The 14,274-nt window shown below is 37.9% G+C and overlaps 1 protein-coding gene across 3 annotated transcripts in view; it reads right to left on the minus strand.

Annotated features, from left to right (window-relative positions):
- The window catches only part of coro1ca (coronin, actin binding protein, 1Ca), a 54,249-nt gene that overhangs the window by 23,054 nt on the left and 16,921 nt on the right, over positions 1-14,274 (minus strand). For all 3 annotated transcript variants that reach the window (XM_065250723.2, XM_065250725.2, XM_065250724.2), the window contains exon 2: positions 4,809-5,008. In XM_065250723.2, coding sequence (XP_065106795.2) covers positions 4,809-5,008 — 200 coding nt within the window. The remainder of the gene's footprint in view (positions 1-4,808; positions 5,009-14,274) is intronic.

A 14,274-nucleotide genomic window follows, 5' to 3' on the forward strand; every position in this document is an offset into this window, starting at 1 on the left:
CTTTAACCCTTTAACTGACGCAGCCCTGTTGAGTGGGGGGGTGGTGAAAAGGTTATGTACACCTTCAAATTAATATAACTCTGGCATTTTTTTGTCTAGAAGCCTAATTTTAATTAAAAAAATGCAATATAGTATCATTTTTAATACATAAAATATCCACAAAAAAAACTTGGTGGTTTGATGTGAGGTTTGCTGCATTTGTCACAAATGAATAATTATAGTTACTGCCTTTTTATTACTATTAAAAGGTTTTAAAATATGAAAACTACATTCTTAGACCTTTCCAAAATGTATAGTTTGTCATGATAGATTAACATTTACGTGAAAAATATTGAAGTAAATGTAGGTGTCCCGCTCACGGGATAGCGCCAGTTAAAAGGGTTAATAAAAGCTTCAATGTAGCTTGTAAAAGAAGTAAAAAAACAACACTAATCATGTAAATACACAGTTATACTTGTATAGCCAAAAATATATTGTATGGGTCAATGATTTTTTTAAATGCAAAAAATCATGTTAAAGGCGCTCTAAGCGAATCTGCGAGACGTTAGTTTTTGTTGACGTTTGAATTGTTTTCAAACAGACGGAGCGTAGCTAACTCCTCCCCCTCCCTTCCGTGCTTTCATGAATGCGCCCAACCCCTACCCCCAAATCCTTCTTGTCGTTTATTGGTTGAAACACTTTGTTATGGTCTCTGTTTGTAGGTTTGGCCACTATGTTGTTATTGCCGTTTGTGAAGCCGGGGCTGTCTACAGAGATCGCGTTTTTTTACAGTTTGATCAGCGGACAGGCAGCACGCAGATAGTGAGGAGATGTTTGCTGTATGTAACAAAAAATGTTTTATGGTCTAAAACGCGTCAATTCGCTTAGAGCACCTTTAAGCAAAGGTCATTTGAAGATTTTCTTACCATAAACATATTAAAAATGTATTGACATTAGTAATGTTTCTAAGGACTTTAAGATCGCTTTACAGGAAAGCTTCTAAATATTTAGATTTTTTGGAGCCTCAGATTCCAGATTTTCAAATAGTTGTATCTTGGCCAAATATTGTCTAATCCTGACAAACCATACATCAATTTATTTATTTATTCAGCTTTCACTTCATTTACTGACCCTTAAGACTGGTTTTGTGTTCCAGGGTCACAAATGTGCTGTGACTGACCTCGGCAGGCTGATGTTTTCTGGCAGGCAAGTAAAGCGTCTGTGACATCTTTCACGAGCGACTGTGTGTTTTGGAGTGTGACCGTGATGACAGGCCCGGGATCTTAACTGAGAGCCCAAGGTTTGGATGTCACAGTCGCATCTAAGCGCTCTCTAATTACAGACCGCTGCTATGCTTGTCAACACCGCTGCTTTGAGTTGTAGCGCTAATCTCGCAGGTATTACCACGGTAATCGGAGACGTGCAAAATGACAACATCAGATATACGTAATCAACCCTGAAACGCTTTCTACAGATGGCCACCTCCTAAACTAGATGAAGCATGGCAGATTTCCAACACTTTCAAAAACAACATTTACCCTCATGGGAGTGCTTGAACATAAAGCTAATGCACACATGAAAATATAACATTGATTAAAGGTCAAACGTTTCAGTTTATTGATGTAAAAATACTTAAATAGATATTAAATTAAATAAATTAGGTACAGCCAGATAAGATACAATAATGGTGAAACTTTGGGGTGGGACTAGTTGTCTGACCGACCAATTGTAGATGAGGGAAGTGTTTTTTAAACCTGTTTGAAAAAGCTTTAAAAGATCACAATTCAACAAATAGTAAATGTTCACCATCAATCCAAAATTACAAAGCAAATTAAAGATAGGACATAACTAGCTGCAAATAAGAGAATGAACCACACACTTCAACATGCACAAACATGTCACACTAATCCCACGTATGCACAAAACCAACTAGATGACACACTCTTTATCTAGAAGAAACAAATCTCTGCCTTTGTAATACAAGCATGTGGTGGTAGGCACGTCCCTGACAGAAGGTCAAAGAGAGAAGTGCTTTAACCTCTGTGGTAATGAAACCCCAGTTGATTTCAAATCCTAACATATCAAATAACACATCCCTGGAGATTCTGCTTGGGTAATTCGCAATTTCTCAATGTATTTAACTCAGAGCGCCAATTTGAAACAAGATCGTTAGTTGTAGCAAACACCTGTGTCAAAGAGAGAAATATCAATAGTTACAGTAAAGTTGAAGCACATACAATTTAGGTAGAACATGCCCACCCAAAGCCTCAAAATACATCCAGTAGGACTTCTTCGATGGCTAACAGCTCTGACACAAATATATCAAGGCAGACGTCCGATGAATCACACCTTAATCATTGCAAAAACCACCGGAGCGCGGGGTAGTAATTATGTGTCTAAACACTCAAACACGAACAAAGACCATTAGCCATGTCAAAACTGAAACCGTGCCATGATTCGGCAGAGGGTGCCGTGAAGATTGTTAGCTGGGAGCAACGTTACACCCTAACCTTCTTCATTTCAACACAGACCTAAAATCCATTTCACAACTAGAATCCTTTAGAAGACTTTCAAAATGTGATAGACCACATACATGAGGATAAGAAATCCTAGATTTAACCGTTTTGCTCCTATAGTGTGTGGTGTGCCATGATGTGTGAAAGACAGCACACCACACATGAACAGATTTTCAACTAGAGTCTCGACTGTGAACACAGGAAATCTCGCATAATCTTGTGAGACTTCAGAATAAGCATGGCGGACAATATGCAGTAAGAAAATTGAATGATAGTGTTTGAAATGATTTTCACAGAAAATCCAAGGAAAAAAGTAAAAGGTTTGGGTGAAGTGGTGGAGACAGCGAGAACATGGTCTGTACAAGTTCACTTTGCATCAACTTCACTTTGTGCTGTGCCATGACTGCTTCCGTTTCCATTATCTTGCTTTCTGATTGGATATTGTTTCGTTTAGTGATGCACCGATGTATCGGCCGCCGATATTTATCGGCCGATTTTTGATGAATTTGAAACCATCGGCATATCGGCAATAGCACGAGAAAGGCCGATACCGATTGTTTATTAATTAACTGCATAAAGAAATCCATTATATTTTAAAAATGAGTTAGTGTTGTTAATCAAATAAATGCTGAATTGCAAAAAACACCTTTGAAGGTTGTCATGTTGTCTTATTATATTTGTTTTAGCTTAATTTGTGCCTCTCTTATTATGTTGGTCAGTTGAATGTTAATTAGATCCAATCCATGTTCAGTAAAAATAATTTGATGCAGAAATAAACTAGCTAATAGACCAACTGTATAGTATTGTATAGAAGTGTTTAATATCGGTATCGGCATCGGCCAGAAGTTGTCTGTTTAAATCATTATCGGCCCAAAATAATCCCTAGTTTCGTTTCACGTGATAATCTCAAAAGCGCGCACGCATTTGTCCTCGGGTTCCCCCCGCACATCAGGATTTCTGATCCGGTCAGAGCCGCCCCAATCGCGAATCGTAAACATGTTTAATATTTACGATTCGCGATGGGGGCGGCTCTGAGTTCTTCCGATCAGGTTCAGACACTCTTAACACACCTTACACCAAGGGAAAATCTGATAAGATAAACTGTAGAACCATCAAGATAATCGGGACATAGCTAGGATTGTCGGAAGGGGGGAAATCGGCCCAAAATCAGCCTGATTATCTTTTGGTGTGTACCCAGCATTAGGACGAAAATCTTTTGCAGGCCATAATCGTTGATCCGCAAGACATGTCCTTTCAAACAAATTCACAAACCTCAAAAATACAGGTGTAGTAGTTAAATACGAAGTTCTTTAACAAGCATAATATCAACATTGTACAGGTTTGGCCGACTTTCTCCTTGCTTTTGAAAAATTGACATATGCAACGATCCATGCATTTATATAGTTCAAATGGAAATCATAACCGTCATTTTCAAAAATTTCTTTCAATTAGGGATGCATAACGATTAATTGCGATTAATCTATAGCAGAATAAAAGGTTTTGTTTGCATCATATATGTGTGTGAACTGTGTATAACAACTTTGTTTAAATAAATGCAAAAACATGCATCTTTATATTTAATAAATGTTTACATGTGTATATACATTTGTATATTTATGTATAATTTATATTATATATAAATATAAATACTTAATATATAAAAAAATATTTCTTTAAATTATACATGCATGTGTGCATATTTATATATACATAATTATTATACACAGTTCACACACATATATGATGTAAACAAAAACATTTATTATGCTATAGATTAATCGTGATTAATCTTTATGCATCCCTACTTTCAATGTTTGCGTTTTCAGTACCCCAAATGCCGTTGCGGAGTAAGCAAACAGCCAAAACACATTAAAAGTTTCTCTGTTTTTGGTTGAAAACGCTGTCATGTAAACAGCTTAGGGTTGCGAAGCTTGGGAATTCTGGAAATTATTTATAAATTCTGGGTTATTTACACAAACTGTATCACATACAAACATTAGCTTCCTCAACATCTGACTCATTTCATCCTTGTGCCACAATTCCCATTTATGCCCGTGTAGTTTTTGTGGAAAGTTTTCAAAAATCCCAGAATTTTGTCACCATATCTCTGAATCTTTCCCACCATTTTGTTTGTGTACTTCCAAAGATTAGCTGATTATTTTTTTGCTGATCCGCCCCAACATTTCAAACACACCATATAAACCTTATAAGAAGGAACACTTATTTTATGACACTTATGAGAGTCCTTTTTCCCCATGTTAGTTAATCCTAAAAACTGAATGGTCAGCACAGTCATAGATTTCAAGTTCTCACCTTACTAAGAGGCAAAACCATAAATGCTCCACCTCCGCTGGCTTCCACGATTATGGCAACGAATTTGGGGTTGACCGCACAGAAGGAACTATCCCATGTCACCCTGGACACCCTGATGTCATCGTAGCACTGGTCGTTCTTCACCGCCTGCCCGAACACATGCCGGAACTTGCTCTGTCGCACAACCCGCTTGAACATATCTGCAGAGAACAAAAAAATGATAAGAATAAGAATGACGCGATCACGTGACAAACGCTTGAGCGGATATTAACATGTTTACTTTATCACTCGATCTACAAGTAATACAGTCGTGTTCAGGAAGCATCATCTGAAATGGTTAAGATTCCACACATTCATACTATGGCATGGTTTGTAAGACACAAGTATTCAAACATATACAGCTACTGTAGCTGAGGCAAACTGTCAGGTTTAACTGTATTAAATGCAAATCTCTTATCCTAACCGCGTTATTATGTAATCTATAACCTTAAGATACGATCGGAGCATAACATCGTTAACAACATATAAAACATCTTAGTTACAGACAGTTTAAATGAAATTCACAAAAACGTCAATGATTATCTTATTGTCATACAGCAAGGTTTTAGCATGAGTCTTTAGTATGAGGAACGATGATGAAATCCACCTTAACATGCTAATAAACCAATAAGGGTTCAAAGTGGACATGCTCAATTTGACTGCACAAATACCAGATGGAAATATGGGAAATAAATCCACCATTACTCACTCTGTTACGATTTCAGATAGCATTGAGTCTATACCAGAATCTGCACTTTATTTTGGCTTCTGTTTTATCTGTTGCAGCTTGTCTTGTTTCTGTTTGAAAGCAAACCTGAATTACAAGAACACTTGGTGCTGTCACTTGGTCCAACCAAAACAACCAAACGTATAAGTGCTGGGTCTGATGAACTCAAACTCTTAATGTGAAAGGAAAGATAAGACAATGCACATCGAAGAACTAAAAGACAAGTGCAAGACACTAGGGCTGTCACTTTTTATTCGATATTCGAATATGCATTCGAACATGACGTGAAATATCCGTATTCGAACTTTAAATAAACCATCCGGTTTTTAAAATGACATGTTTAGCGGATTTTTCACAGTAACACCTCGTAATAGGAAGGAGGCTGAGAGTGAGACAGACGACGGCAACTGTGCGCAAGAGAGGGAATCAAATGGGACCAAAATGAACCTCATGTGCATGTCAAGATAGAATTATAGTTTGTATATAAAATTACATATTGTTTATAGTGTTAAATATTATAGCAGAATAAAAAGCTTGTGTTAATACGTTCGCATTATGAAATTAGCATGTATGAAGATAATTTCATAATTTTTACATCGCAATGTAAACTTTATATTAAACAACAACACGGATTTGTCTTGTAAACGGATTTGAAATGATCATGTGCTGACTGTCGCGCGTCACATAGACGACATAGTCAAGGTAGATCTGCTTTACTCAGCGGTAAGTTTAATTTCATCTCAAGTATCAAAGGGTTTGTGCTCTCTATCATTAAAAACGGGCAAGGAAACAGCACGCGCAGGGTTAATGTACTTGTCAATGACGGCTCACAAACCCGCGGGATAGGCTATGTATGGGTGCTTGTTGTCAATGAGATTTCTTCTCACAAACACACTCAAGCGCGGGACATGTGTGCTTGTCAATGACGGGCATTAAATCCGCGGAATTCCGCGGAGTTTTCTGCCGAAATCTGCGGGCGCGAATTCCGTTTGGGCTTGGCTATATGCCTTACTTATGCTGCTGTTTAAGTTGTCACGTTATTGTTTGTTACTGTTCTGAATAAGTTTGTTATTCATAAGTTGATAACCTGTATCAAACATCAAGTAAAAAAAGTAATCCAGACAGCCCTGTTTATGACTGGCACTGTTAATAATTTTGTGATTGAATCTCCATTAGAGTTTTTTTTATGCGGGGGGGGGGGGGGGGGGGGGTGGGCTAGATATTCGAATATATTCGGATACATTGCATGATATTCGAAATCCGTTCGAATTTGATTTTTCTCAAAAGTGACAGCCCTACAAGACACAATACTACAAACAATAAACTGTAATGACCGTTACATCCAGAATGTGAAGAAATATTTGGCAAGTGTTTTGAGACACTTGAGCTATTACAAAACCTAGTGGGCTACCCACATAAACAGCATTTTAAGGCACGATAGCTCCAATTCTCAACATTATGCTGTCTAGTTAGTTAATAACGCTACTGGTTTAGGCAAAACCTTAAGGAAGCACTGCATGCATGGAAAATGCACACAAAATACATGCTTTTGACTACATACTGTTAGGAAACCTCCACTGAAACTGTAGTTTAAAGGCGCTCTAAGCGAATAATGTGCGACGTCACTTCCTGTTGATGTTTGAACTGTTTTCAAACAGACAGAGCGTAGCTAACTCCTCCCCCTCCCCCTCCCTTCCGTGCTTTCATGAACGCGCCCAACCCCCACCCCCAAATCCTTCTTGTCGTTTATTGGCTGGAATACTTTGTTTTGTTTTGGGATTGCTAGGTTTGGCCATTTGTTGATATTGCCGTTTGTGAAGCCTGGGCTGTCTACAGAGATCGCGTTTTTTTACAGTTTGATCAGCGGACAGGCAGCAAGCAGATAGTGAGGAGATGTTTCCGGTATGTAACAAATAATGTTTTATGGTCTAAAACGCTTCAATTCGCTTAGAGCACCTTTAAGGCTTCTGTGCACATCACGAGGAGGAATTGTGCAGATATTAACTAGTTTTTGCTTCTCTGAACACACAAGTCACTTACAAGGCTTCATTTCAGTTAGGATGCTGCCTTATTTTTGTATTGATGATGAATTTGTTTTTTGTGTTTTGATAGATGTTTTGTCTCAATATTCAACATTAAAAGTAATGTCTTTTTATTCTTGATACTTGAATTCATTTCATGCTACCAAAAACTGAAGGTGTGTAACATTTTTGGTGTGTAATAAATATTTATGACACAGAAAGCAGTAGGCTGCTGTCACTTTAAGACCGATATATTCAATATACTGATAATCATCCAGCTGTTCCTGCATTGCGGAAACCATACATTGTAAAATGTAAAAAAAAACTGTAGAAATTACAGTATTACAGGCAGCTATTTGCCAGTAACTTACTGAAGCCATCACACCATCACAAAAATAAAACTCTACGTGATTTAGAGGTAAATCATCGAACCAAAGTGATAAAATGTGGAAATCCATATTTATACAGAAAATCACATCCCTGAAGAACAGACAGAAACAGTACAGTAGAGGCCAGTAGAAAAGCAGGGGATGGGGTGGATTGAGGTCAGGAATCCACTCCTGTTTTGTGGGTGTGGCATTTCGGCTAATGGAGAAATTTGAACTTTGCCTCCTTTAACAAGGCTGTGTAAAAGATTTTACACTTATCACATGCTGTCTTTCCTCCTAAACATACCACTTACCTAGACACTAGGATCTTAAGATGAACCACTGAGATTAAAACTGAGAAAGAAGTAAACACTTGTTTCCTGGACAGGGTTTAGATTAAACCAGGACTAGGCTTTAGTAACATTAGGACATTAAGGACGGTTTCACATTTGGTGCGATTGCCTGGTCCGAACCAGAGTTCGATTGCTCCCCCCTCCCCATGCCCCCCATGGACTGTGTTCACATATTATTTTTGCATCCGAACCGTGGTTCGCTTGCATCATCAAGCTGCAGCCGGCGCGTTCTCATGTTGCTTGGCAACCGCTGTAAACAAGAAGACGACAAGTTTGATTGACTAACTGCAAGCAGAGAGATGATTTCTGAATGCCTCCGCAAAAATTGACGTCGGCAGACAGACCGCGTTGTCATTGAAACGACTTTAGTATGTTTGCGACAGACAGACGAAAGTGCGTTTTTTGTATTATTTCTTTGAAAACAAAACCAAAGGTTTAAAAAAAGGTTTAAAAAAATAAGAACAAAACTCAAGCAAGCATTCTATGCATTTTGTTGTCAAGGTAAGTGCACGCACACAAACACACATGTCTGTTTTGGTGGGACATTCCATATAATACGTAATTAACAGCGGAAGACAGCGTTCACATCATCCAAATGTACCGAACTCTGATGTCAATCGAACCCGGGTGCGCACCAAAAGTGCTCATGTGAAAACGCCCTAAGTTTTTCCAAACATACCTTACAAAAACAATACTGGTGTACATCTTGAGACAAAGCAATGGCCTTGATATATTTTAAGATATGACAAGCACAAGTTGTTTTAAGTTTTAAAACAGGGCTGTGACAATTAATTGCATTTCCAATTAAAAGTACACAGTTTTGTTCAGTAGGAAGTCCTTACCAATCTAAAATCATTATGAGTCTGCATTGTTTATAACGTGCATTTAATAAAACAACACTCGTTAAACAAAATCATTCAAAATATTCTTTATTGTCATAAAAATACCTGAAACAATGTGAAAAACAGCGATATAATTTTCTTATAGACATTTTCTGGAAGGCTAGTGGTAGTTCTTCAGTGTCACAAATGGAGTTTCTGAACAAGAGCGCCCTCTGGTTTTTGGATGTGCCGGGATTTCACCGCTATTTATTAAAATGTATTCATTGAGAAAAGGCACATCTGCACGATTTATCGTCACAGCCCTATAAAAAAACAGCTCAAAATGCCTTTTAGTCTGGGATTAGGCTTAAGTCCAGGAAACCGCCCCTAAATAAACAATATTGTCTTCATGCAAACCTAAGCCCAGCTGAGAACTGTGGGTAATGTACTCTGAAAATGCAGTCTGGGCAGAGAATGCAACATCCCACACTTCCTTCACATCCACAGAGGCCTTTGAACAGGGCGCTACTGTAACAACTTCCTTCAGCTGAACGACTCCAAATACCACACACTTCAAATAAACCAACCTGCTGTGATTTCCTCATTCTTTCCCATTTCATTGCTTCATTTCTCATAGGCTGCTGAGGTGAACGATGGACTGCCTGTAAGTAACGTGTCAAACTCAGAAAGAGAGCAATGTCTTAAGAAGAACCAGTGGAAGAACTCTAGGAGGAACCGAAAGGCTGTTTCAGTGCTAGCGAAAGCTCCTCACAATTACTTTAGCAGCTTTGGGTTCAACATACTTTTGTACTGTACATATAAATAGTAATATGACTTTATAGTTACTTTTTAGTTGACTCATGCAGCTAATAATATCAGCCAGAGGCTACAGAAGGGAACCATTCATTTCACGCCTTACTTATAGCTACATGAGGCATTCAATGGTTATTTATTTAACGATACTGGAGTATTTCAGTCAACTTTTAATAAAAAACACAATGAAAAGATAGGGGAATCAATGAGGTGTCCAAATAGGATGGAGGACAGTAAAGAGACTGCAAAATGTGTAGGGTTACTCCAGGACTTTAAATATTTACATCGTACAAATATCACATACAACTCTCGCTAGATTTCTGACAAATCTAGATATGCCCGATACTGACGGTAAAATTTTTTGCAATCTACGGGGGTAAACGGGTCACGGAGGTTGCAGTCATATAAGGACAGGGTATTTGTGCATGAAATATATATAACAAAAAATGCACAGCGTATTCCTCACCTGGCTTACTCAAGCCAACACAAACTGAGCAAAGCGAAAATCCTCCATCCATCATTCACTTTCGACTGCTTGTAGGAGAATACAGATGCATTGCTTACATACTTCTTCCTGTTTAAATCAATCGCTTGATATAAAACAGCTCCAGAATATAAATTCCAAGTATTGGGATATAATTCAGAGCATGTGTCAAGTAATACCTCGGTCTTGTGAAATTTATCACTCCTCACACTTAAACCGAAATGAAAACAGATCTCACATTAAGGTGAATCACAATTTTATACCCACCCTGCATCAGAAGCCACTGAAGTGTCGTGACATCACAAAATCGCACCATTACAATCAACGCAAGAGAGAAATGTGTATAATATAAAGCCGCAGTCTGCAATTCTCTCTCTATATCGCCATCTCCATTTGAAACATAAAATTGCAAGTTACTTATTTTGGTTAAAGGTACAAATTGTTAGCCTGACTACGTCAGACTTTGTACTTCCGCTAAATTTCATTACGCTTCTGTACTCAGTCTGAGATACCTCCCATTCAAACAGTTTTCCTCAGGTCTCAAAACAACCGGCGAATCAATGAACAGAGGGCGGGCTGAGAGCCGTGACGTAGACGCTAAGCGCCGAATGTACGGTTGTAGTTTGTAGTGGACATGGAGGCACAGAAAGCTATTTTCTCTGTTGTGGAGAACCGGTACTTGCCAACTTAATCCCGAACAAGAAAAGTGTTTGTTAAACATTTTGAATGGAGATTATGTTGTTGCCCTACTCCCGACAGGTTTTGGGAAAAGTTTAATTTATCAACTATTATCGATCGTCAGCAAGAAACTGTGTGCAGCACAGCTTGACGTGCACAACAATCGAGATATCATGGAAGGAAATTTCATTGTTCACAGTTAATGGTGGAGGACGCGTGGGCAAACATTCTTTGGTGACGTTCCTGATTAACCAGAAAAAAGGTAGGAAGATTTAATTTACATATGGTTATGGCCGTCTGGTGGAAGAGTTTGTGAGGAGAGAGGGGCGTTCCTCCACTTAGACGTGAGTGGAAAGACACCGTAAGGATAGTGTTCAACTAGCTCTGGCCCGATTTACTTTACATAATCTGCAGAAGTCGTTCATAGCCATGTTAACTTCGGTATTTCGCTCGATGGGTTTGTTTTCACATCATGCGTGTGTTTTACAGCAGAAATTTGATGCAGCTGAGCTGGCGCATAACGCACATCATATCCAAACGTTATGTGATTGGCTTACGTTTAGACCAATGATTTTAAACTTCAGACAAGCCCCTCCCACGAGAAGGAAAACGATTGTCAATTATGCCCAGCCAGACTCTGTCTATGAAGCGAAGCAAAATAGCAGAGGATGGTTCTACCAGGCTAACAAATTGTAAGATATTTGCAGTAAAATATCCAAAAACCACTAGTCTGGTGTTATATATTTTGTTCAGCTGATTACTAACAATATCTTTAATGTTTTTTAACTACTTGTAAATTATGAGAAAATTGCTGCCCTAAACAGTGACACGGGGCAGTGCAGTCGCCTGTAAATGACGTTAATATCTATGTTACCCTTTGTTACCGCCTTTACTGACGTAAAAACCACATGACAACAGTGTCGTGGACAAATGCGGAAGTAATACCGTCTGTCGGGCCACTCGCTTTTTTATGGTAAGTTTGTTCATCTGAACACTTAATTCTGTGCTGTGTTAACAAACCATCGTATTGGACTATTACTGTAACATCTATGACTAACAATTGCATTTTGAACATTACATGAAACCTTACATAATGAAAAAAAACGATGTCATCAAACACAACGTTTATAAAACTTGATGACTTTACCTCATGTGTAACATGATTTCTCGTTCCCGTCTGATTGATGGCCATCAGCGTTTGAGTTAAAGACAACAAATCCCATCAGTCCACGCTGCTTCAGAGCATCATTAATCTACGTCGTTGTTATTGATTTGATCTGGCGCCATCTAGCAGCGCGGATTATACAAATTGCATCTTTAAGATCAAATGATTTGCAATGCTTAGCGTACCCTTAACTCTTTCTCAGCCAGTGTTTTTAAAAAAAAGTTGCCAGCCAGCGCCAGCACAATTTTTGTAAAGGACTTTTGATAGAGATCAGATGCAGAGCGATCCTCAGGGTTTCCAGCAGCACTTTTCAGTTCGGGCGGCCCACCTAAGCTGGGATACCCTACCACCTCATCCAAAAAAAATTTGCTGCACAAAAGGCTGTCAAGTTCATCTCAGAGAATAGCGTGGACGCACTTCACATGGCCGAAATGAGAGAAAGACATGGTCCGTCACTGTCTGGAGGATAACTAGCCTGTTGATAAAACATTTAATTCATTAATAATCTAGTATGCGTTCATTTTCTGTCATAGTTTCTCCAAAATTGAGTTTTATTTGAGTGTTTTAAATAAAAATATTTTCATCATGACACGTACCCCGCCCCTTTGATTGCCACGCCCCCGGCCCGCCCACCTGCACAACCCTACCACCTTAACTAACAAATTTTCTGCGGGAAACCCTGATCCTCAAAACTTACACGGACATACAGCTGTTTGCCCTAGGGCAATACTTATGGGTTTTATAAGTTGCGGAACTTGGTAGATCCTAGCGGTATTTCAGAAAGCCGGAAATACTCTTCAATTGGCAGGGAAGCGTTTTCTCTTAATTGACGAGTTAACTCATCAATGGCGGGGAAAGAGTTTATATGCATGCAGGTACTTAAGTCCATGTAGACTTTTGTAATTGTAATATAATGGCTCAGTTTTGTTATTTAAAACCAGTTATTTAGTGCCAGCAGCAGCCATCTAATGTTTTATATGCACCCATGTTCAATCAGTTGTCTTACTGAAATTTATTGTATTTCTCTTTTAAAGCATCAGAGGATGAAACCTTTCAGCAAGAAATACATTTTATACTTGATGAATAAATGTAAAGTAAATACAGAATGGCAATGCTTTTATATTATCATTTTATATTAACTTAATAAAATAATTGTAAAAAAATGTTAAATAATAAAAAATAAAATAGTGTTTAATAAGCATGTTTTTGCATTTTGCTTGGTACCGTAATAGGTACAGAGAACCGTAATTTTTTTACTGGTATTAGTTAGGGCTGGGTATCGATTCAGATGTTCCAGATCGATTTGATTTCAATTCAATTTTTGATTCTGGTTCTCGGATCGATTTTTATTTGCGATTCTCGATTCAACTCAATGAATATAGATTTAATACAAATACTAGGCTATATTAATTAGGGCTGCATAACGATTAATCACGATTAATCGTTTGCAGAATAAAAGTTTTTGTTTACATCATATATGTGTGTGTACTGTGTATAATAATTATGCATAAATAAATACACATACATGTAGATATTTAAGGCGTATTTACTTGTGTATATAAATGTTTATATTTATAAATAATTTATTTATATATAAATATTTAATCTATAAATATTTTTTTCTTAAAATTATACATGCATGTGTGTATATTTATTTATACATAATTATTATACACAGTACACACACATATATGATGTAAACAAAAACTTTTATTCTGCAAATGATTAATCACGATTAATCGTTATGCAGCCCTAATATTAATACAAAACAACAATGAACAGCAGTTTACAAGTGGGTAATTAATAAAAAGAAATGAAAAGCCACAACACTATCGTCATTGTCTTGCTTGCGAAATCGAAAATGCTTCCATATACATCTGACTTTTTATGTAAAGGTGGCATCAACGTCGATGAAGCACCTGAAACTGCCATTTTAAGCACTGAATGGATGAATGACAGGCTCGCCTCTCGCTCCTTGGTAACATCAAGGCAAAAAA

This window comes from Paramisgurnus dabryanus, chromosome 5 (genome assembly GCF_030506205.2).
Source record: "Paramisgurnus dabryanus chromosome 5, PD_genome_1.1, whole genome shotgun sequence".
Classification (NCBI taxonomy): domain Eukaryota; kingdom Metazoa; phylum Chordata; class Actinopteri; order Cypriniformes; family Cobitidae; genus Paramisgurnus; species Paramisgurnus dabryanus.